This window comes from Lycorma delicatula, chromosome 10 (genome assembly GCF_047948215.1).
Source record: "Lycorma delicatula isolate Av1 chromosome 10, ASM4794821v1, whole genome shotgun sequence".
In the NCBI taxonomy this organism is placed as follows: Eukaryota; Metazoa; Arthropoda; class Insecta; order Hemiptera; family Fulgoridae; genus Lycorma; species Lycorma delicatula.
Genome location: NC_134464.1, coordinates 2,812,398 through 2,836,141, shown reverse-complemented (window position 1 = coordinate 2,836,141; position 23,744 = coordinate 2,812,398). Strand labels below are relative to the sequence as shown.

The 23,744-nt window shown below is 32.5% G+C and overlaps 1 protein-coding gene across 1 annotated transcript in view; it reads right to left on the bottom strand.

The window, feature by feature from the left end:
• Positions 1–23,744, bottom strand: part of LOC142331549 (midasin) — a 640,891-nt gene that overhangs the window by 563,313 nt on the left and 53,834 nt on the right. Inside the window, exons 23-32 of the mRNA XM_075377535.1 lie at positions 22,756–22,903; positions 18,566–18,676; positions 16,632–16,754; positions 10,535–10,719; positions 10,310–10,436; positions 5,931–6,049; positions 4,359–4,555; positions 4,068–4,241; positions 2,492–2,655; positions 1,063–1,394 (exon numbers count right to left, since the gene is read on the bottom strand). Coding sequence (XP_075233650.1) covers positions 1,063–1,394; positions 2,492–2,655; positions 4,068–4,241; positions 4,359–4,555; positions 5,931–6,049; positions 10,310–10,436; positions 10,535–10,719; positions 16,632–16,754; positions 18,566–18,676; positions 22,756–22,903 — 1,680 coding nt within the window. The remainder of the gene's footprint in view (positions 1–1,062; positions 1,395–2,491; positions 2,656–4,067; positions 4,242–4,358; positions 4,556–5,930; positions 6,050–10,309; positions 10,437–10,534; positions 10,720–16,631; positions 16,755–18,565; positions 18,677–22,755; positions 22,904–23,744) is intronic.

Sequence of the window (23,744 nt, the reverse complement as noted above, 5' to 3'; positions counted from 1 at the left end):
CTATGTTTATCAACTTGGTCTAAAAATATAAAACTGATCAAGTGTGAGCAGTTACAGAAGCATCACTATATCTTGGAGTTCAAATAAGCCAATATCAGCAAAAATCCAATCGCAAAAGTAAGATTCTTTCTATGTTTTAGGATTTCAAAGAAGCTATACATAAGAATTGTCATCATAAAGAAATAAAACTGGAGCAGATTACCATACCTGTTTGTTAGGTAAGGTAGGATGTTCTGGTGGGTTGCTCCTGCAAGACGATGCTAGATCTCGCTTATATTTTGTAATGAAACAGTCAACACAAATGATATATTGGACCTCATCTCTTTTAAAGCACCTCATGAATATATTAATTTCATCAACTCAAAGAAGAATTGGAAGTCGGGGTTGAAAACTTTATGTGTAATCAGCTTTGGATGCGATGCACTACGTTTTACAAAACAAGAATAAACAATGATAATGATGAACATTAAAAAAAGAAAGCTACGCATATTTTCATATTTTAATTTACATATGAAATTTTGAACTAACAATTATACAAAACGCAGTAATTTTTATCAAGAGCAGAATGATAATAAGTTATGTCTGAAATTTTTTTTGGAAACTTTTCATCATTTAGGTAATACAAAAATTTAGGGTTAGGCTAGTAAATTCAATACTGGAACAAAGCTGATTCACCAGCTATAACTCATCGACATAAAAAAACATGACCAATAAAAAAACATAAGTATTTTGAATTATTCTCCATATTTTTTTTTTTTATCCTAGCGCAGAAAAATAGTTCAATTTTAGAAGCGTGTAATTTTTTTATTTCAATTATCCATAATTTCAAAATAAAATTACACAATTCAAAGAAAATTGCAATGCATGAAACAAAAGAAGGGGTACATACAAAAACAATAATGATTTATATAAACATCTAAACTGTTTATTTTCTTTCTGTTTACCAAAAGCCTAAGTCCAATTATAATTCTGTGCTAACTACATAAACAGGAGACAACAAATAACCGGTAATGAATTGAGAATACAAACTGTACTGTTAATATTAATCTAAGAAATACTGACCTCATCAAGTAAAATCCAGTTTCCATTTTTCAGTGCTCTAAGGAATGGGCCATCACGCCAAGCAAAAACTCCACCAGGTGCACCTTCTACAGGTAAATCAGCACCAAATAAATCTGACACATCAGTTTGTTCAGATAAATTGATGCGCGTTACATTATGACCAGTTAATCTAGCTAGATTGGTAACTAAACTAGACTTTCCAACGCCTGGGCTACCTTCTAACAATATAGCTCTGCGTGGTAACTGTAATGATTGTATTACTCTCCATATATTACGTTTTACTGTTTCAGCATAAGTTAAATATTTTGGATCTTCATTAAGCGGATACCTTCCTGTAACACAAGAAAGTAGATAAAACAGAATAACTTTAATTTAAAAATATATATATATATATATATTGACTGCTGTGCTAATAAAATTTAATGTTATATGAAACATAAACCACCAAAACACAAATTTGTAATAATCATAAAAATATGCACATACTTGAAAAATATTAATTTATAAACAAAAATATAAAATGATGAATCACCAAATCATATTCAAAGATGATAATTTAATTAAAAACATAATAAAAATACAATCTAATTGATGGGAATAATGACAATAGAACGAGAGAAAATAAGGAAGGATAGACAACAAAGGGAAAGAAAAATATGACGTTTTAAACATTATATCATTCTAGTACTGGACAGCAGAATTTGCATATTTGTCCATAATAAATTATGAAATTTTCAAAAAGAAAATGATTTCAGCAAAATTTACAAATCATAAATAAGTATATTTTATATTAAAATTTTATTAATAAACCGCCTAACGAAACAGAGTAATAATATGAATCATAAAAAGATTAAATATGTTTTAATATAATTACAGAATTTAATAACAACTGAAGATCCTGCAAAAACTGATTCTTGGAATTAATATGGTAAGTTTAACTTAACTTCCCTATTACACTGTTTTCTATTATACTGTTTTGGTAGTTTATATTTTATTTAATATATATACATATTATAACTAATTAACTTAGTAAAATTAATTCTTTTGTCCATATCCTCTTCTGTACTAATTATACCAAAGACAAAAATATAATGTAGCTTTCCACCAACAGTACAGAATTCAATAATGTCTCTTTCCTTATCTTATTGCTTTTTCATATTAAAAGCGCTTTTGAGAGTTTCCGTCATAATCAATTAATAAAAAATTTCTTGTTTTAAAAATTACACATTAAAATTAAAAAAAAAAAAATTTGTCATATAATATATGCAGTCAAAATTTTATTTATTTTACAAAAATTTTGGTGGAAATCTAGATTATAACTAACACAGTTTAAAATTTTAAAAACAGTTTTACAACCGCAAAATGTATTTTTAAAACTAAGTCGCTAATTTAAGGAACTGCTTCAAAACAGAAATTTTGTCTAACTAACCTCTCTGGATTGATAAAGGCCCCATCAGAAATGAATCAGCAGATATAGTCATTTTTGGTATATATTTTGGATCAGCTAAATGCGATAAATTTAAACCGGTTATCTCCTTCATTTGATTAACTAAATAAGTAAGACACTGCTTTTTATAATTGTATAATGTAGTACTGTAACAGAAATAAATCTCAATAAACTACATAAACGTTTGATTCATAATATAAATAAAATTATTAAACAATATCAACAGATTATAAATACAATATATTACAAAAAAGAATGCAATACAATCAATAACTAAAACTAAAATAACATACGTGTTAACAGAATAAAAATTATCTAATTTCTATGACAATTATAGCAATGCCTAAGTAATCTTAAATACAACTGTAAACTTCTTGTTTTAAATTACAAAAAAATCTCTCCTTTTCTTAACTCAAAATTACAGTGAATTATCACAGCTCAAAACCTAATTATAATTCTGCAGTTTTACTCTTAAGTAACAAATGTTTTTTTAACATGTCCAAAAGTCATTTGTACATTTTTTGTAATTTCAGTTTTGATTAATTAAATCAAATTTCTCTAAATCTTATTTTGTATTTTGTTACAAGAAGGAAATATTTACTTAAAAAGTAAGGTACAAAGGATGATAAGTTGTGATAAGTTGGCGAGTAAGAGAACAAAAAGAACTAAAGTGTAACGTCCCAGAAAAAGATGAAAAGGCAGATAAACTGAGTGGAAGATGCTGAAAAAAAACTGTGGCAGATAGAATAAACACTTCATGATCGATTATAGTAGAAGATCAGTATGTGATGGGATTGCAGGGTGTGTTGTCAACTACACTTAGGCAACAGGCGCTGAATGAAAGTAAACACTAAATATTTAATTAAAAAATAAACACACCTTTATTTCAGTTACTTTTTTCGTGTTTCGATGCAATACTTTATATCAGATACCACATAGGTGATCAATTGAGACAGATCACTATCAAAGTTAAGATGTCAAGCTTATATAATTAGTATAATAGTTTGTAGATCTACCGGTCTCAGATTTGTTTCATAAGAAGGGTTAGGAATTTTTCATCTTTCTAAATGAAATACATTTCAAAGCAAAATCATGAACCATAATAGTAATAATACAAAATCTCACTGACACACACACATGAAAATTAAAAGAGTAACAATTGCATTACTTATAATGCCGTCAATGAAGTTGTAATTCTACAATAAAAATACCCTCGGTTTCATAAAGTGAGATTTATTATAAACTTAAATGACATTCGAGGAACAATACTATTAATACGAGCAATAAACTATCAAATTATTCATTAATACTATGATCCAGAAAAAAGAATTATTGCAATCTGGGGTCTCTTGTGAATAATTATCGACTAAATAAATAAGTATTAGCGATAACATGTTTTACTTTAAGAAAAATTGCTCATAATTTCTGATATGTGCGTTACAATGTAAAGATACTGAAATACAAAAGAGATAACATAAAAATAAAAAGATCAACTGTTAACTGAACACAGACCTATTGTATAGAAACATATTTACACAGATATATTTTGTATACTTGCCTATCGAGTCCGATCGCTCCAGTGCCTAAACCATCAATTAATATAACACAAGCACCAAAAACATAAGCGGTTGGAAGTTTCATAGTAGGTTCAAAACTAGATGTTGTTCCCCAGTCGGCTGATGTATTTATAAATTGCACCCATGTCAACACATCTCTAATACTTATTACATGTCTGTAAATAAATAAAAATAAATTTTTCATTATTTGCATATTTCATAAACAATTAACTTTATAAACAAAAAAAATTTTCTAATAAAGTGAAATTATAAAAATTAAACGAATCGCTTACCTTACTCCGATATCAATCGTTTTAAACCAATTTATAAAATTAACAATGCCATGTCCAATACCAGAAGTACCATCTTCCTGATTGGCTAATGATAAACCGGGTTGTACGTTATGTTCGATAATTGAAATCATATCATTATGATCAGTCACGCCATCACACCATATTTCTGTTAAACGATTCCGCAAAGCTGGAGATAACTGTAACAAATTAAATACCAAACACCAAATTAATAATAAAATATTTACATATAAATTAGTAATAAATATAATAAGTAACAGAAATAGGACATATAACAGAACCATAAAGAAAGAGCAATAAATATTCTTCATAAATAAGACTGCAATCGGTTGATTAATTAATTAGCAAAGTTGGCAACTGAATGATTCATATGATAATCCAGTAATATCCTACTGGTTTTCTTGATTTGGGGCCAGTAAGCAGTTGTATCCCAACAAGTGCACTTGTAGTTAGTTTCGTGGATCTCCAGGTAAGAATATGTTCTTAATTAAAATTGACTACCGTTGTAGCTAATATGTGTTGCTAAAGAATCATACTAAAATATAACAGCTCTCAACCGGTTAAGCTAGCCTCAAACTAACAATCTCCCACAAACGAAAGCTAAAATCTACGCTGACATACTCTGACATAGTGTTAACCTCTTAATAACACTATTGTTAAGAATGAATGATTAGGATGATTCTATAAAACATACCTAACAAGACAGAATTGCTAAGAACAGACAAAGAATGTTAAGGATTTGTTTTTGTTATCATTAATCCGATCAGTTTAATGTGATTTTCTACTTTTCTTTTCTACACTAACCTGGGTAAATTCTATGTATTTGCCATGTCATTAATTTCACGTTACTTGCTTCACGTATTCTAATTTTAATCCACCCTTTCAGTTTTGACCTATTTTTTCTTGAATTACTAAATTAATTAACCAACTAAGGCACTATGAGGGCCGTGACAAATAACTAGCCTTTTTTTGTTTTCATGTGTTTAAAATTTTCATTTAAAATTTTATCAACACACTTCCATTTTTAACAAATTTTTGTAAAAATTACTTAAAATCCTCAATTATTTATTTTTCAGGTTTTTTAATGGTGATTTTTTACTGTTATAAAGTTCTTTACACCACACAAAAATTTAAAAAATATACTTCTAATTCCTAAATCAATTTAGTGAATTAAAACCAGTTGATTTCCTAAGCGGTGAAGTTTCCTTAGCTAAACAGTTTTTTGGATATATTTTTTACACAAACTATCCTCTGTGCAAGTACTCAAATAGATAATTTTTCTGTTTAAGCATTTTATTGTTCAAACTCCTAACTTTTCAAGATTTAAAATCTCTTTTTTTATACACGCAAAACAAAAAAAAGCATACAAGCAAACTTTCTATTCCTGAAAGAAAGAAAAAATACAGAAAGTTGTTTGAGGTCTAGGATCGCTAACCACTTAACTGGGAACACGGCCTAAGTGAAAGTCTCTTCCAGGCAATCATAAGCAAGTTCTACAAATACTTTTAACAAAAGTACACTATAATAAAAAAAAAAAAATTTTATTTATTTTACCTCTTTCTTTCCAAAATCACCACCAGGATTCATTGTACCGATAAAAAGAAAATTATCATCAGCAACAACTTCTTGAACGTCAGTTCCCTTCTCACTCAAAAGAATTTTACGCTCAGGTTCTATTAAAAAAAAAAAAAATTAATTCAAATTATAATTGTTTTAAACATATAATAAACGCATATTTCTTACTCTGATTTTTTATCGGTAAACAGAATTTGACATAATTTTTTATAACTAGCTTCCTCAAAAATTAATTTAAAAAAATATTTTAAACTTTTAGGAACTTTATTTATTCTTCAGCCAACTTAGTTAAAAAAATAGTTACAACAGACATTACAACTGATTATAACTTTTTAACCAAAATCAAAAAGGCAATCGGTTTAAATTGTCACGTATATCTAGAAAGATGGATCAATGTCATATATGGGAAAGTTTTAGGTACAAGTTTCCTCAAATTTACCAGCTTTTCCTGTGTTCTCACCAAGTTTGTCTATATTTTCTTAAAGAGAGAACTTAATGGTTCTGTTGACTTTAATGAATGCCATAAATATATGAAGTACAGTTAGACTAACTGAATTTTTTTCATGTTATTTAGAATTAATCGAGTTTGATTTTAGGTAAAATTCAGCATTAAGTCTACGTTCACCTGCATCACAGGAAAGTACTCGACTCAATGAATGGACTTTTTGTAATATAGAAGATATTGAATTTTCTGAAACAAAGATGTTTTGTTTGTTGAATGTGTTTTGGAGACTATTATTACTGCAGTAAAGAGGCCATGTAATGGCTATACCAGCTACATCCAACCAAAAATCTTTACCAGGCCAATATAATTCTGAGATCTGCAATCAAAATCTATGGAATAATTAAATTTAAATTCAATCATATTAATAACAACAATAGTTGGAATTCTTCAGAAAATGTTAGGTCCAATAAGATTTCGACTCAAATATTTTTGCATCCGACTATAATTAAATTATATAAGTATGTCTTTAATATTTTATATTATGCGATATGTTACATAATTTATAAGATTAAACTTTAATAATGACACAATATACTTACATAACCATTATATTGTAATTCTTAATTAATGCGAAAATTGTTTTTCAATTTTATCTGCTAATTTTTTAATATCCACAGGTAATTTAGAAGAGGCACAATGAAGTTGATTTGTCAGATTCTCATCTATTACTCTGTTGCGATTTTTGGACTTCACAATCTCAAAAAAAAAAAATGTTGCAAAGATATGTGGTTCCCATAGTTGTTGTAACATGGAGTTGCTAGCTGTTTCATATTAGGAAACTTACCTTCTTGGATAAATAATTTTAATAAAAAATTTGAGTTTATTACTTCATCCAAATATTTTTAAATTAACACTTGATTGGAGGTCTATCAATTCCAAATGTAAGTTTTCTGAAGCAGAGTCCGCTTCAACATTGAAAGTACATATAAAAATATTGAATATTGTTTAATGTTCTAAACATAAGCAATTCTGTGTTCATTTTTTTACATCATTTTAGTATTTATAAAAGAGTTTTTGGTTACTTTTAAAATTACTTAATAGCAGAATGTGCATTAAATTTTTTGACTTCAGTTGATTTTTATAAAGCTTTAATTTCACTATTAGTGCTTTTTTTATATGACAGCAATTTGTACTTAAATTTATTTCTGCCTTGAAGCAGCTAAATAAGTTTATTTAATTTTGTTGTAATATTTGTATAGAAAATATAAATCTAGAACCCATTGTTCATCATGGAGTTCCGGAATATCTTGTCCATTTTCATTCATAAATTGAAATTTTTTCTCTAAGTTCAAAACCTTTGTAAGCACTTTCTGCCGAACAACAACCATAAAATTTCTGCATAAAAAATCTAATCGCTGTAGTCAAGATTGTATTCCTGAAAATACTCTTAAGATTGATGATGTTTCAGAGAACTATTTTTTATTATATTAATTATTGTTAATAACAATAGATATCACATGGAACAGATCCAATGATATAAATTTTCAGGATCTAAAAAACGAGAAACAAAAAGTTAAACTTTGTCCAAAAATGTCAATACGCTTATGAATCAAAGTAACAGCTGTGATGTTTTTACCGACCAATGAAGGTGCTCCATCAGCTCATTGCCAATTAGAATTTTTAAATTAAATTGATAATATTGTACACACTTTATGACTGCATCTTTAATATCATTTCCACTTGTAGTGTGTCTTAAACTTACAAAATCAAGAGATTTTTCTGTCACATTCATTTGTTTGTTGACTCCCCTAATAAAAATAGAAAGTTGAATGGTATCCTTAATGTCTATTGTTTCATCCAGATATACTGAAGAAAATTTTCTGCAATTTCATTAAGCGTTCCAGAAACTTCAGTTGATATGTCATTAATTCTGCATACCACAATTTGATTTGATCCTGGTACCTCTCGCAGACTGCTTTACATAAAAGCTACAATTGTATCTGGAGTAATTTGTACTAATGAAGCCATCAAACATTCTTTGATATACTCGCTGCTTAAAAAGGGTTTCAATTTTCTGCCAATAATATGAGAAATTTGTATGTTGGCATGAACAACTGCACTGCTCGTTTCTGAAATACATTTACTTGAGCAAACTAGTTTTAAATAATTATAGTTTAGCTCTTTGTTCACCAGCAGTAAATGCTTTAGTTCTGTCATGCTTCAGATCAAAATGTCTTTTCATGTTGAAATAGAATCAAGACAAATTAGGCTACAGCTTTTATTTTTTACTAGAACAAAAATATATAAGTCTCCCCATTCTTTTTGAAATTGCGTGTTCCCATCTTCAACTCTTCTTTGACGACATAATAATACAATAGGTATATGTATTGAAAGCTAGAAAAAAATATTATAATAAAATTTATTAAAATTATATATAATGGTTTGTTACCTTATTTACGGTAGCAACTATATTTTTTCAATTTCCACTGCGGTTTCAATAATTTTCACTACCCACAACTAAGCGTTCCTAGTCTAGTTCTCTTGTTTTACTGCCTATGATCCCTAATCCTCTACATTTTCGCAGTTTCCTCACTGCTCCAAAACAAATATGTTAGTATAGCTGCTATACTATTAATATTTCTTCATTGCAGATTACACAACTGAAGCGCTGACCCATCAAGTTTGTATAGTTTTGGAAATGGATGAAAAATCATTAGAAACCAGGTTTGGGATACATAGTGGATACAGCGCAGTACTGAAAAATCCAGGTGCTGAATTGCATCTCCTGTTGGACTTATGTGAGGTTTTTCACTGTCTATTTATTATGCTAATGAATCTGATTTTTTTCTTTAGAACAGTAAGAGTTTCAATGCTAATCTTCAGAGTATACTGGTTTTTTTTTTTTAAATTCCGCATCTAAAGTGGTCAGAATTTTTTCGGTTGAGGTAATCCCTTATGACAGTATTCTATCGATTACCTTTTTTTGTTGTTCTTGGGTATCGTATGATGGACCCAAATTTCATCATCAATAATGATCTTCTATAATTAGCATTATCTTCAAAATATTTCAATATTTCTCCAGGAATCCTAACTCTTTCAGAGTTCCATATCAACAGACCATCATATCATCAGTCTTACCCAGCATCTTGCAGTAATTACTTCAACACACTGATCATCGTAAATGATTTGCATTTGTCTGTGAATTTTAATCGGGACTTTCTCCACAAATAACACGACATTGTTTAAATCCAATGTCTGAATACTTTGCCATTTCAAAATATACTAATCAGTAACCGAAAGCATGTGCATATTCAACATCACCTATAATGGAGGGAAAATAAAAGCGTCAACTGATTTCATCCAAATATTACAAATCTAACTTAAAATATTACAATGGAGACAAAACCTTTCAATCAATGTTGTATATGGTGACACATTTGGAAAAACATATAAATACTAATAATACTGTAGTCAACTTTATACAGTATTGGGCATCGTTGAACCTCTCTCTCTTTTTCCTGTTTAGCCTCCGGTAACTACTGTTTAGATAATACTTCAGAGGATGAATGAGGATGATATGTATGAGTGTAAATGAAGTGTAGTCTTGTACATTCTCAGTTCGACTCTTCCTTAGATGTGTGGTTAATTGAAACCCAACCACCAAAGAACACCGGTATCCATGATCTAGTATTCAAATCCGTGTAAAAATAACTGGCTTTACTAGGACTTGAATGCTGGAACTCTCGGCTTCCAAATTAGCTGATTTGGGAAGACGCGTTCACCACTAGACCAACCCGGTGGGTATCATTGAACCTACAATAGTTTAACTCAACACTGTTGTTAATAAGCAATATATCAACATTTTTTTTTACACAGCTACTTAATTAAAATAATAGAATTACATCAAACAAACCTAGCAATGAGTTAAGTCTTTCCAGAACACTATCATCAGCTAAAGATAATTCATCAGCAAGAAAAACATGGCCGTGTTTCATAGCTTCAACAAGTGGTCCATCAATCCATTCAAATAACCTTGAATCCTAAAGGAAAAAAAAATATGTATGATTTAATAAGCACCTACAAAAATATTTCATTTGATTAAAAAAGTAATAATAATGATATATAACTGACAACTTACATTAGCAGAATGATCACGAACAGGTCTAAGTCCTCCAAGAAAATCTGCGCTTTCAGAATTCTGATGGCAATTTAATGATAATAATTTTTGTCCATTAATATTTGCTAATAATTGTGCAACAGTTGTTTTACCACATCCAGTTTCTCCAACTAACAAAACCGGTTCATGAAATTCATACGCCTTACCTAATAATAAAGCAATTAAAATCATTTAATAGAAAATTTGACAGATTAAAGAAATAAATAAAACTACTACTTTATAAACATACATCAAAACCGGTTTACATTATTTTATTAACAGACTTCAATTAAAAAAGGGGGTGTTCTCAATTTCATCCATATGTCATGAATTTTAAGTACAATATGTTCAAATCTTATTCCTCTACACAAAATGATTTCAATGAGTCTTTATTTTATAACAAAAGTAATTCTCTACGGGTCCTATTAAACATTATTGCTCATAACCTAAGTGAAAAATTTTTTAAACGTAAAATTATATTCATAAAACAAAAAATATGAAGATATTTTTCATTCAATTGTAATAGTATCTGATCTGGATTGTGTTATGATGTATTGTCCAATGTCAGTATAAAATCTGAATTATATTTGAGTAAAAATTCATGAAAGTCGGCAGGAAAACATGAAATAAAAAAATATTTATTCCTCATACCAAAGCCTTTGCTCATGTTTAAAGCCAGTCTCAACATGATACTTCTCTGTATTCCTTTTCATATCTTTATCAAGACATACGTTTCTTGCAAACAGCTTATTTTCATACCAGTAACATATTCTAAATGCTTATGCTTATATTAAATGAAGTAAAATTAAAGTAATTCTAAACAAGAAAAAAGATATTAAACTTGAGTTAAAAAAAAAGCATATGAAAGTTTTTTAATTTCTGTTCTAAAAATGTGATTTTTTCACAATGGCACCAGATTGAGGATTAATTAGATCATCAGTAGCTGTTTTAAAGCAGTGCTATTTGTAAAGTCTAATTTAAAGAAGTATAATTAACTTTAATAAAAATTAATACGATCACTAAACTACTTAAATTAATTTTATAAAATAAAATAACCTAATAAAAATAACAAACTAAATAAACTAATTAATTAAATTAACGTATAATAAAATTGCCTCTAATGTTCCACATGAGACCAAACCAGGATGTTACCTGCATTAGGACTCAATACTGCTATCTCTACCTTTATATCTGAGATCAAGGACCTTCACGACTTGGTGCAAACTAACACCAAAATCAAGCGGGAGATTAAGGACAGGCCTTGTCTGTAAGAGCTGACCAGCACATTGCCAGCGAAGCTCGTGAAGCAAACCGTTTTCAGCTACGATGAGGCAAACACTGTAGCTGTCATTGACCTAAAAACCGGTATGAAGGAAATCTACATGCAGAAGGCTTTCACCAGGATCCCCTGGCTTTGGCCACTACCTGGGGGGGGTCAGTTGAAACTAACCCCTTAAAGGGAGGGTCCTTAGAAACAGACCCGTTCCTCCCAGGAAATGCAATGGAGGTTACACTGTGTCAGATATCTGTAGTCTTTATACACTCCAAGGGGGATGAGGAACTGACTGTCAGGGAGGTGCAGATACAGCTCTCCAAAATCACGGACACGGCTAGGCTTAGTGTCGGAGCCCCTCCGACAAGATTGGACTTTGTGTTTGTTGCCTCATAGAATACCCGGCACGACATTCGAACAGGAAGTTTATGGTTTTTGTTGAGGGGCTGGATAAAGACAGGCTCAACAAATCCAGAGTACCAACCGAGCAAGAAGCCTCTAAGACTGTTATTATCAAGTCTTGTGAGAAGTCCTTTGCTGACCTCCTGAGGTCAGTTAAGCAGGGTGGGTCCCCGATAAGAAGGTGAAAGATATCCTGTCTATAAGGAATGACAAACAGATCTGGTCGATTCGCAGATATGTACTTTGGCAAGATGGTACATGAGACAATAAAGAAAAAGGTTGCGATCTTCAGAGGTCAATAAGAAGACTTTCATCCGTATGAAGGACTTAGATGCTGAGACTACGTCCTGATATGTGTAAGCAGGCATCTCACATGCCTTTACAGACAAAACCTCAGTGTTGTTACATCCCTCAGGCCGGGTTTTGGCAATATGCAGAAGGTGATTGTGGTGCTGCCTGGGGATGCTACTCGTAAGTTCCATGCTTTGGGCAAGATCCAAATCAGGTGAGTCAGCTGCCATGTCACCAGATGGGAGGAAGAAAACAAGTGTTTTAGATGCTGGGATATGGGCCATCATCTTGCCTCTAAGTGCAAGGGCCTGACCGCTTGGCACTTTGTTTCAACTGTGGTAAGGCCAGCTACAAAAGGTCTAAGTGCAAAGAAGCACAAAGATGCCCAGCCTGTGAAGCTACTAGCAATAGAACTGGTAGTAAAAAGTCCCATAAAAATAGCAAATGAAAATCCTCCAAATCAATACAAACAGGAACCGGAGGGTCTATGACTTGGTCTCAGAAGTCGCAAGACAGGAAAAAAACCAACTTAATGCTGTGCAGCGAGCCACTAAGAGTTAGTGGCTCTGCAATGCTGACAGCAGCCCAGGCTATGCCTGGCTAGAGACTCGCGACAGCCCTGTTGTTTAGTTGCTATATCTCGCTGAACTATTCATTCAATGCTTTCGAGCATTACCAGGATGGTTTAATGATGGAGGTAGGTAGACAGTTGGCAAAACTCATGTTAGTAGGAGGCAATTTAAATGCTAATATCCCACTCACAGGACTCATCTTCTTTAATCAAGCGCTCCTACCTTCAACAGAGATGAGTCTGCCTTCTTCACTGATTAACATTCTTGAGACTCAGGGAATCATGTGTTAATCAGGAGTGGAACGAGATCTCATATCACAACACGATTCTGAGTGCCATCAGTCCTTTCTAGAGGGGTAGCAAAAGACCCCTCTTCCTGTAGTCAGTCAGGAAGTTTCGGCCTCCTTCCAGACCAAATTCCTGGTGTGTCTCGGCAACATGAACCACAAACCCAAGGGAGACTTAAACCTCACTTCAAGGAGACTTAATCAATAGGTCAGGTAGATCACCATGGGAAACAGGCCTATTGGTGGACTGCTGAGGTGGATAGACTACGACAATCTTGCATGAATGCCAGATAAACCTACAAAGGGCCATTAGGAGGGATGATATCAAACTATCCACCTATCAGTGGGATGAGCTCAAAAGGACTAGGCAGAATCTGAAGTATATCTCCAAGACAAAATAGCAGAAGTGGAGGGTACAATGTGATGATCTTGACAAGGATATCTGGAAATATGGTTACAAAATTGTTACCAAAAAATATGGTAAGCATCTTCCCGTACTCAATAGAGCTACTCTATTGAGTTGCATGGAGTCTCTCTTTCCTAGATATGATGAGATGAACTGCAAGGAAATAGATGTTGTTGACATCCCACTTGTTACTACAGAAGAAACCAGTTATAAAATCAAGCATGATAAGAGCTCTGGTTTGGATGACATGCCCTGGGAGGCAGTAGAGCTTTTTGTAAAACCTGTGGGTGCATGGTTGATGAATTCAACTTTGCCATCACCCAGGTATGGTTCCAAGATTCCTGGAACTCTGCCCGGCTTATGCTTCTCAGGAAGGAGGGGGACAAGGCAGGAAACCAGCATCCTTTAGGCCATTCTGTTTCATCAGTTACCTTAGTAAGCTTTTTGAGAGGGTGCTATTTTAACAGGCTTAACCAAGAGCTGGAGCAAACTGCGGTCTTAGCAACCTCCAATTTGGCTTCAGTAAGATCAGATCAGCTGTAGATGCTATATCTAGCGTCATGACCAACACCCAGGGGGCCAGACTGGGCTCAAGCAAATGTGTTTGATCAGCAGTGATCCTGTTTCATGTAAAAAAATACATGATGATTATTTTTTTATTTTGTTTTTTGGTTTTATGTTTATTCCTTTATTTTTATATTTTTTTAAACGTTTTACGTTATTTATAATTTTATTTTAGTATTGTTTTTTTTATTTTTGTAGTTCTATGATTCAACAGCGTATCGTGAGGCACATTATTCCAGGGACTGAAAAGTCATGGTGTCAGTTCATATCTAAGAATAATAATCTAGAATTACCTCTCCGAAAGATTGGTGACAGAGGAGAGATTTGGATCAGGATGAGTTGTGGTATTCTACAGCGTTCAGTTTTGAGGCCAACACTGTGGAATATCATGATCAGTGGGAAGCACTCTCCATAGTGCTTCCCAATGGGGCAACCCTAACTGGGTTCGCCGACAACTTGGCACACTGATGGTGAAGTCAGAACAGGTGGTAATGGACACTGCGAATGAGGCAATAAACATTACTGTTTTGCGCCTGCAGAAGATCGGGCTTCAGCTTTCACTGGAGAAGACCAAGTGGTCATATAGTCTCGGGTAGGCATAAGCTAATCCCAATTTCATTTAAGATTGGTGTCACAGTAGTCCACCCTACCCCTGCAATGAATACCTTGGGGTGTGGATGGACAAGAACCCCATGTTCCAGAGACACGTAGAAGTGCTGGTCAAAGCCAAAAAAAATGGCTACCGTGATCAGTCAGTTAATAACCGACATCAAAGCGGAGGATCATGTCTCAGACAGACCTCTCAAAAGTACTGTATGGAGCCCCAGTATGGTCCATCATGATGCAGATGGGGAGAGCTCATGCAATTCTTAGTCAGGTCCACAGAGCTGTCTCCCTACAGGTATGTTGCAGGCACAGAACCATTTCAGGCAATGCTGCAAGTATAGTGGCCAGACTTGCATCTCTGGATCACCTCATTCAGAAGAGGAAGGAGATGTACAAGGTAGATGTGAAGGCATCGCTTGTTCACAGGTGGCAGGAGAGATGAGATTTGTTGACAAAAGACAGATAAACCTAGACTGATCCCGGACCTCAGGCGATGGCTGTGCCAAAAACACAGGAAACTAGGGTTCAAGTTGACCCAGTTCCTTACCAGTCACAGATTTTTCATGGCATATTTGTGTACACAGATGCTGAGATCCTCCATGGATTGTGATTACTGCGGGGAGGGGAACAATGCAGAAAACATGGTGTTTGTGTACGATCAGTTCCTGCAGCATAGGAAGAAGCATGCAGGAGAAAATTTGGCGTGCTTACCCTCAGAGAACATCATTAGGCCTATGCTTCAAACCGAACAATCGTAGTTAAGATCATCCAAACCAAGTAAGTGGAAGATGTCCAGGGGGTGAATAACTACCTCTGAGTCACTCTTGAGGCAGACCACTACCCAGTTGGGGCCAGGTTCCCAGCCCCAAGCGGTCAAAGTTAAAAAAAACCCATAGGATCCTGAAGAGTTCAAAGTGTGGGACCAGCAATGAATGCACAGATGCGAGACAAGACACATGGGTGCTGTGATAATACTGTAAGATGAGCCCAACATCCCATGTTGTAGAGAGGGAGGGATTTTAGTAGGAAGGTCTGCAAGGGAGAGCCCCATACTGTTATGGGGTATGAGATCACATAGTGCCTATAAAAGGTTTCCCCTCCTCCAGGGGAAAAAGTACTGTTTTTTAATTACTAAGCCAATTCACTCCTTTCTTTAATTTTTTTTTTAAATTTATAAATAACAAATGATTATGACATAATTTATTAAATTTTATAACACTTCCACTTTAATTTGTTCTGTTATATTTTTAAAATTCAATTAATATTGAATTTTAATTCTAGAGGTTTAATGCACAGAAGGGTGTGTATATACCTTAACAATACCTCCTTCAATTAAACCAACCAATAGTGCTGATAAAAATTGCAAAGAGCAGACAAGCTCAAGCAGTCTCTCAAGAAAACAAAGCTGGTATAGCCGAATGGTGTAAGGTGACAGTTGGTGCATGCAGTAGTCTCTCAAGAAAATCAAGTAATTACAAGCTATATTACTAATATTCAATTCTGAGGATTACTATAATTAGCTTTTTTGTGATCATAACAGATTTACATTATAAGTCAAGGATACAAGGATAATGCCAATTATAGAGCTATCGAAGCTTAATGAAGTTATCTATTATCTCACTCAATTCAAAATTGATTTTAACATAGATCCATATATTATACATATCAAACATACACACCAACAAGAACAGCAATTTCTCTTAAACTGTAAGTCCAGACAACATGTTTAAATGCAGAAGGTAGTGGAACAGCAACTAATGCTTCTAGTATATGTCTTGTAACTGGTGAACAATCATCATTCACTACAAAAAAAAAAATTAAAAAACTAAATAATAAAAATTAAATTTCTTAAATCACCTATTTATTATATTGTAAATCACAAATTATTTATAATGAAATTTTACAATTTAATTTGGTGTTTTTCGTAATGATTTCTTGCATCCAAACTTTTGATTAAAACAGAAAGGAAAAATAACTAATTTATGAAGTACTGCTTAGCTTTTTAATACAATTATGTAAATTATTAGGTTAATTTAATTAATAACCTAATTAATTAGTAATAACAGATTCAGTAAAAAATAATAAAAACACTTAACAAATGTTTAAAACTAGAACTTCTGTGAATTTATCAGACTCACTGCTTAAATTAATAATTAATATATAATTCCTAAATATTTCTAAAACTATATAAACATTTAGCAAAATTACATTTACGTAATTACTCTTTTCAACCAAACTTTGGTTAACAGTTAAAATTGCTTAATAACAGAATATACATACGCGGTCTGTAAATGAAGTAATAAGACTAGTTTTTTTTGGCAGCCAAAGTGGCAACACTGTAAAGTTACTAGTAAACATATGGTTTTATGAACAGCTGATTTATATTAGGTATTAATTTTTTAGTCTATTGTTGCCACGTGAAACGTAAACAAACTTTAATGTGAAATGGATTTTTGTTGTGCGTCACTAAAATGGATGATACCAATTGTGAGCAATGTTGTGCAATCAAGTTTAACACAAAACTTGGTGAGAATGCTACTGAAGCTTTCTCAAAATTGAAAAGGACGTATGGAGGTGATACTCTGTCACCAGCCCAAGAAATTAGGTGGTTTAAAACATTTTCAGATGGCTGGGAATCAACTGCAGACGATCTATGCTCTGGAAGACTGTTAATGTTAAAAAGTGATGACAATGTTGAGCGAATAAGAGACCATACCACAGTCCATCAAATTTTTACAAACAAATTGGACATGAAAAAAGTTTGTGCAAAATTGGTTCCAAAAAACTTCACTTCTAGATCTAGATCTTCTAGGGCGAATTGAAACTAATCCTGATTTTCTAAAAAATGTTATTACTGATGATGAATGTTGGATATTTGAGAATGACCCAGAAAAAACGCCATAGCAAGGAGTGGCAGACTTCAAACTTACCACGTCCCAATAAAGCAAAAATGAGCAAATCAAAACTGTGCTAATTTGTTTCTTCGATAGTAATGGCATTGTCCATAAGGGGTTTTTGTCTACAGGGCAGACTGTAAATCAGTATGTTTACAGAGAAATTCTTGAAAGACTGCAGAACAATGTTATCCGCATGAGACCAGCCATCAAAGACAACTGGATGTTGCATCATGACAATGCACCTTGTCACACTGCACTCTCAATTAATGAGTTTTTGGCAAAGAAAAATATTTCTGTAGTTCCTGGATCACCTTATTCACCTGACTTGAGTCCCTGCATCTTTTCTGTTCCTGAATTTAAAAAAAAACCTCAAAGGGCACCATTATGGAACAGTAGAAAACATTAAAGAGAAATGTAACCAACCATCTGAAGGAAATCTGGCTTCTGAGTTCCAACACTGCTATGAAGAGTGGGGAAAACCATTTGAAGCATTGCGTGGCTTCCCAAGGGAACTATTTTGAAGGTGAAGAGTCCATGTATAATTGGATTGTAAATAAAAAGTTTTTCTGAACTAAAATGTGATTTTTTTTCATTAAAACCTTTTGTTATTGCTTACATCAAAAGTTTATAGTTTTTAAGATTATTATATTTAAGAGTTGATAACTGAAACAAAACCTAATTAACTAGTAAAAACGAGTTCAAAACAAAATTCTTACATGTAAATAATCTCTGAGGATCAACTTTTCTTTTTATATGTTTTTTTATAACTTCAATAATCGTCTGTTTTTCTTCTTGTTTACGGACACGTCCAGCCAATACTAGAAAACCTATAAAATGGAACAAAAAGAAAAATCTTAAATATAATATGCATTTGACTTCATCAAATTATACACCAATGTAACTATGTATTTCTCAAAAAATCCTAAAATAAAATAAACCCAAAGATGCTTTTTTTTTGTCTTCAGTCATTTGACTGGTTTGATGCAGCTCTCCAAGATTCCCTATCTAGTGCTAGTCGTTTCATTTCGGCATACCCCCTACATCCTACATCCCTATCAATTTGTTTTACATTATTCCAAACATTGCCTGCAAACACAATTTTTTCCTTCTACCTGTCCCTCCAATATTAAAGCGACTATTCTAGGATACCTTAATATGTGGCCTATAAGTCTGTTTCTTCTTTTAGTTATATTTTTCCAAATGCTTCTTTCTTCATCTATTTTCCGCAACATCTCTTCATTTGTCACTTTATCCACCCATTTGAGTTTTAACATTCAACTATAGCACCACATTTCAAAAGCTTCTAATTTTTTCTTCTCAGATACTCCAATGGTCCAAGTTTCACTTCCATATAAAGCTACGCTCCAAACATATACTTTCAAAAATGTTTTCCTGATGTTTAATTAATTTTTTATGTAAAAAAATTATATTTCTGACTGAAGGCTCATTTCGCCTGTGCTATTCGGCATTTTATGTCGCTCCTGCTTTGTCCATCTTTAGTAATTCTACTTCCCAAATAACAAAAATCTTCTACCTCCATAATCTTTTCTCCTCCTATTTTCCCATTCAGTGGACAATCTTCGTTATTTCTACTACATTTCATTACTTTCGTTTTGTTCTTGTTTATTTTCATGCAGTAGTTCTTGCCTAAGACTTCATCCATGCCATTCATTGTTTCTTCTAAATCCTTTTTACTATTACTATATCATCAGCAAATGATGATATAGTAAAGCATCATGTATCTTTTCACCTTGCACTGTTATTCAGAATCTAAATTGTTCTTTAACATCATTAACTGCTAGTTCTATGTAAAAATTAAAAAGTAACAGGGATAGGGAACATCCTTGTCGGACTTCCTTTCTTATTACGACTTCTTTCTTATGTTCTTCAATTATTACTGTTGCTGTTTGGTTCCTATAAATGTTAGCAATTGTTCTTCTACCCCAATTTTTTTAAAATGCTGAACATTTTATTCCAGTCTACGTTATCGAATGCATTTTCTAGGTCTATAAATGCCAAGTATGCTGGTTTGTTTTTCTTTAATCTTCCTTCTACTATTAATCTGAGGCCTAAAATTGCTTCTCTTGTCCCTATACTTTTCCTGAAACCAAATTGGTCTTCTTCTAACACTTCTTCCACTCTCCTCTCAATTCTTCTGTACAGAATTCTAGCTAAGATTTTTGATATATGACTAGTTAAGCTAATTGTTCTGTATTTTTCACATTTATCTGCACCTGCTTTCTTTGGTATCATGACTATAACACTTTCTTTTAAGTTTGACGGAATTTCACCTTTTTCATAAATATTACATACCAGAGTGTATAATCTATCAATCGCTTCCTCACCTGCACTGCACAGTAATTCTACAGGTATTCGTTCGTCTATTCCAGGAACCTTTCTGCCATTCAAATCTTAGATCTCAGTATTGTTTCTCCCATTTCATCCTCTTCTTCCTCTATAACACCATTTTCTAATTCATTTCCTCCATATAACTCTTCAATATATTCCACCCACCTATCGACTTGACCTTTTGTATTATAAATTGGTGTACAATCTTTGTTTAACACATTATTGGATTTTAATTTATGTAGCCCAAAATTTTCCTTAACGTTGCTGTACGCTCCGTCCATTTTACCAATGTTCATTTCTCTTTCCACTTCTGAACACTTTTCTTTAATCCACTCTTCTTTCGCTAGTTTGCACTTCCTGTTTATAGTATTTCTTAGTTGTCGATAGTTCCTTTTACTTTCTTCATCACTAGCATTCTTATATTTTCTACGTTCATCCATTAGCTGCAATATATAGTCTGAAATCCAAGGTTTTCTACCAGTTCTCTTTGTTCCACCTAAGTTTGCTTCTGCTGATTTAAGAATTTCCTTTTTAACATTCTCCCATTCTTCTTCTACATTTTCTACCTTATCTTTTTTACTCAGACCTCTTGCGATATCCTTCTCAAAAATCTTCTTTACCTCCTCTTCCTCAAGCTTCTCTAAATTCCACCGATTCATCTGACACCTTTTCTTCAGGCTTTTAAACACCAATCTATATTTCATTAACACTAAATTGTGGTTGCTATCAATGTCTGCTCCAGGATAAGTTTTGCAGTCAACGAGTTGATTTCTAAATCTTTGCTTATCCATGATATAATCTATTTAATACCTTGCAGTATCGCCTGGCCTTTTCCATGTGTACATTCTTCTATTATGATTTTTAAACTGGGTGTTGACAGTTACTAAATTATACTTCGTGCAAAACTCTATAAGTCGGTCCCCTCTTTCATTCCTTCTGCCCAGCCCGTATTCATCCACTATATTTCCTTCCTTGCCTTTTCCAATGCTTGCATTTCAATCTCCAACTGTTATTAAATTTTCATCTCCTTTTATGTGTTTAATTGCTTCGTCATTTTCTTTGTATACACACTCTACCTCATCATCAACATGGACACTTGTAGGCATATAGACGTTAACAATCGTTGTCGGTTTAGGTTTTATTTTTATCCTTATTATAATGATTCTATTGCTATGCATTTTGAAATACTCTACTCACTTCCCTATCTTCTTGTTCATTACGAAATCTACTCCTGCCTGCCCATTATTGGAAACTGAGTTAATTATTCTAAAATCACCTGACCAAAAGTCGTTTTCCTCTTCCCACCGAATCTCACTAATTCCTACTACATCTACATTTATCCTATCCATTTCCCTCTTTAAATTTTCCAAAGTACCAACTTTTAAACTTCTAACATTCCACGCTCCGACTCTTAGAATGTTATTTTTTTATTTTCTGGTGACCCCTTCCTTAGTAGTCCCCACCCGGAGATCCGAACGTGGGAGTTCAATGTTTTATAGCATTAAAAATCTACTACAATAAAAATAAAAATTAAAAATTATAGTTCACTACACATAGATCAATTTTATTATAACAATAACAGACAGCTATTCAAAATATTAATTTGCCATTATTTTTCAGAATTTGTATAAATAATAGAATACTATTTAGAACTCCTCTGTTTCTTTATCATCCCACTCTGCTCATAATAGAATTGGGTAATTTCAGTTAATTATTTTAAAATAAATATTTTATGTCATATATTTAACACCCTATATGAGGGATCAGCTCAATGATAAAGGTGGTGAGAACACAATCTCTGCAGTTTAAAAAAATACAGCAGTGTACATTGAAAATAAAGATGTTTAGTATCCCTAAGAATGGCTTTTCAGAAGCCATGCTGTAAATGAAAAAATACAAACTATGTACATGCTAGTTAAAGGCAAATGATAATAGTTCAAGAAATTAAATCTTAGCAGCAAAATATGTATTACAGTTTTATTTAATTACCGTTTAGCACTTTCAGAGATCTCTATTTCTTAAAGGCATAAAAAAATAATTAAAATTACTGTAAAGATAAAAAAAAGGTGCAATGAAATCATAATTAGTGAATGGATTAAGTCTTAATACAACTGGCTAAGGGAAAAATAAAATTTAAATCAATAAAAAATTTGTTATTTATGTTTCAACATATTCAAACACAGTAGCAAAACATTAGAGTTTTATTATCTACTGACAGACTGGAAAAACAGCAGAAAAATTTCAATTTATATCAATGACCGAGGCGGTTAACATATAACTTAACAATTTTTATTGGAGTGAAACTGATAAATGGAAATAAGCACGTGTAACAAATTATACAATATAAACTGCATCAAATTCTGTCAATACAGAACAAAAATCAACGACCCAATACATTTTATTTTTACGCCTAAACAAAGTTACTTTTTGTTCATTACATAAATTTCTTTGTCATAACAACTCACTCGGTGATAATGGTAATAATTTACTGCATTATCTTTGCTTGTAGCTAATAAAAAAATCTAATTTATAAAATGGAAAAAGCTATTAAAAGTACCTTCATCAGCAATATGTTGATCCCAATCATAATATTTCGTAGTTTCGACCTGAGTAGCAAGACGATAACGTTCACCCCATCTGAATAAATCTCTTAGAGTAATAAAACCTTGTTTACCAGCAAATGCTGCACTGCCTCGTCGCCTCATCTAGGTAAACAAAAATATTACTAATAAATACACATCATTACATAAAAATTACATAATTAAACAATATGTCATATAGAATTCATTATCAGTTTATCAACACTATCCGCAACACAAATTTATCTTCAGCAATCCACTGAAAATTGTTAAAGTGAAAAGTGACATTGTGGCATCCAACACATCATTTTATTTCAGACCAAACCATTTCAATAGGGTTTAAGTCTGGGTGACACAGGGGTAGTCAATACTTCACGTATGTTTTTTCTTGGCAAATTCAACAAAAAAAAAACACTTTGTATTTTTCTTTGTTCCTTTTAATTATCTAGGTGAGGTTTCAGCAAAGTAGATGAGAATGGAATTCAATAATAATGTAATCAGTCCTGCATTTCTTGTTTTCTTGTATTGGATGTGGGTAATTTTTCTTGCCATGCTCTGTGATAAGATGTGTTATCTAGAATTAGTACAGAATTTTCAGGAAGATTTTTCATTAATTTTTCTTCAGCCAATTTTAAGTAATTATTTGCATTCATAGACTTGTGGTAGTCGCCAGTTGTTGCATTTGCTTTCCAGGTTAATGATGCGTCTAATATAGCAGGTATAATATGCAATCTACTGCCTTTAGAAATTGGAGTTAGAAGTCCTCCCCATGAAGCACTCCTCCATAATTTTGTTGAGGGATGACTTGACAAAATATACATTGTTCAATGTATACAAGAGACTTGTTTTCAGTTCTGACTCTTTTTATCGCGTTTATGTACTGTATTCATTTAATCATAATGTTATGATGTTCAATATCAAGTTTCCTATTGTTTTCAGTTTTTTCCCCATTTCAAACTCAATTGTT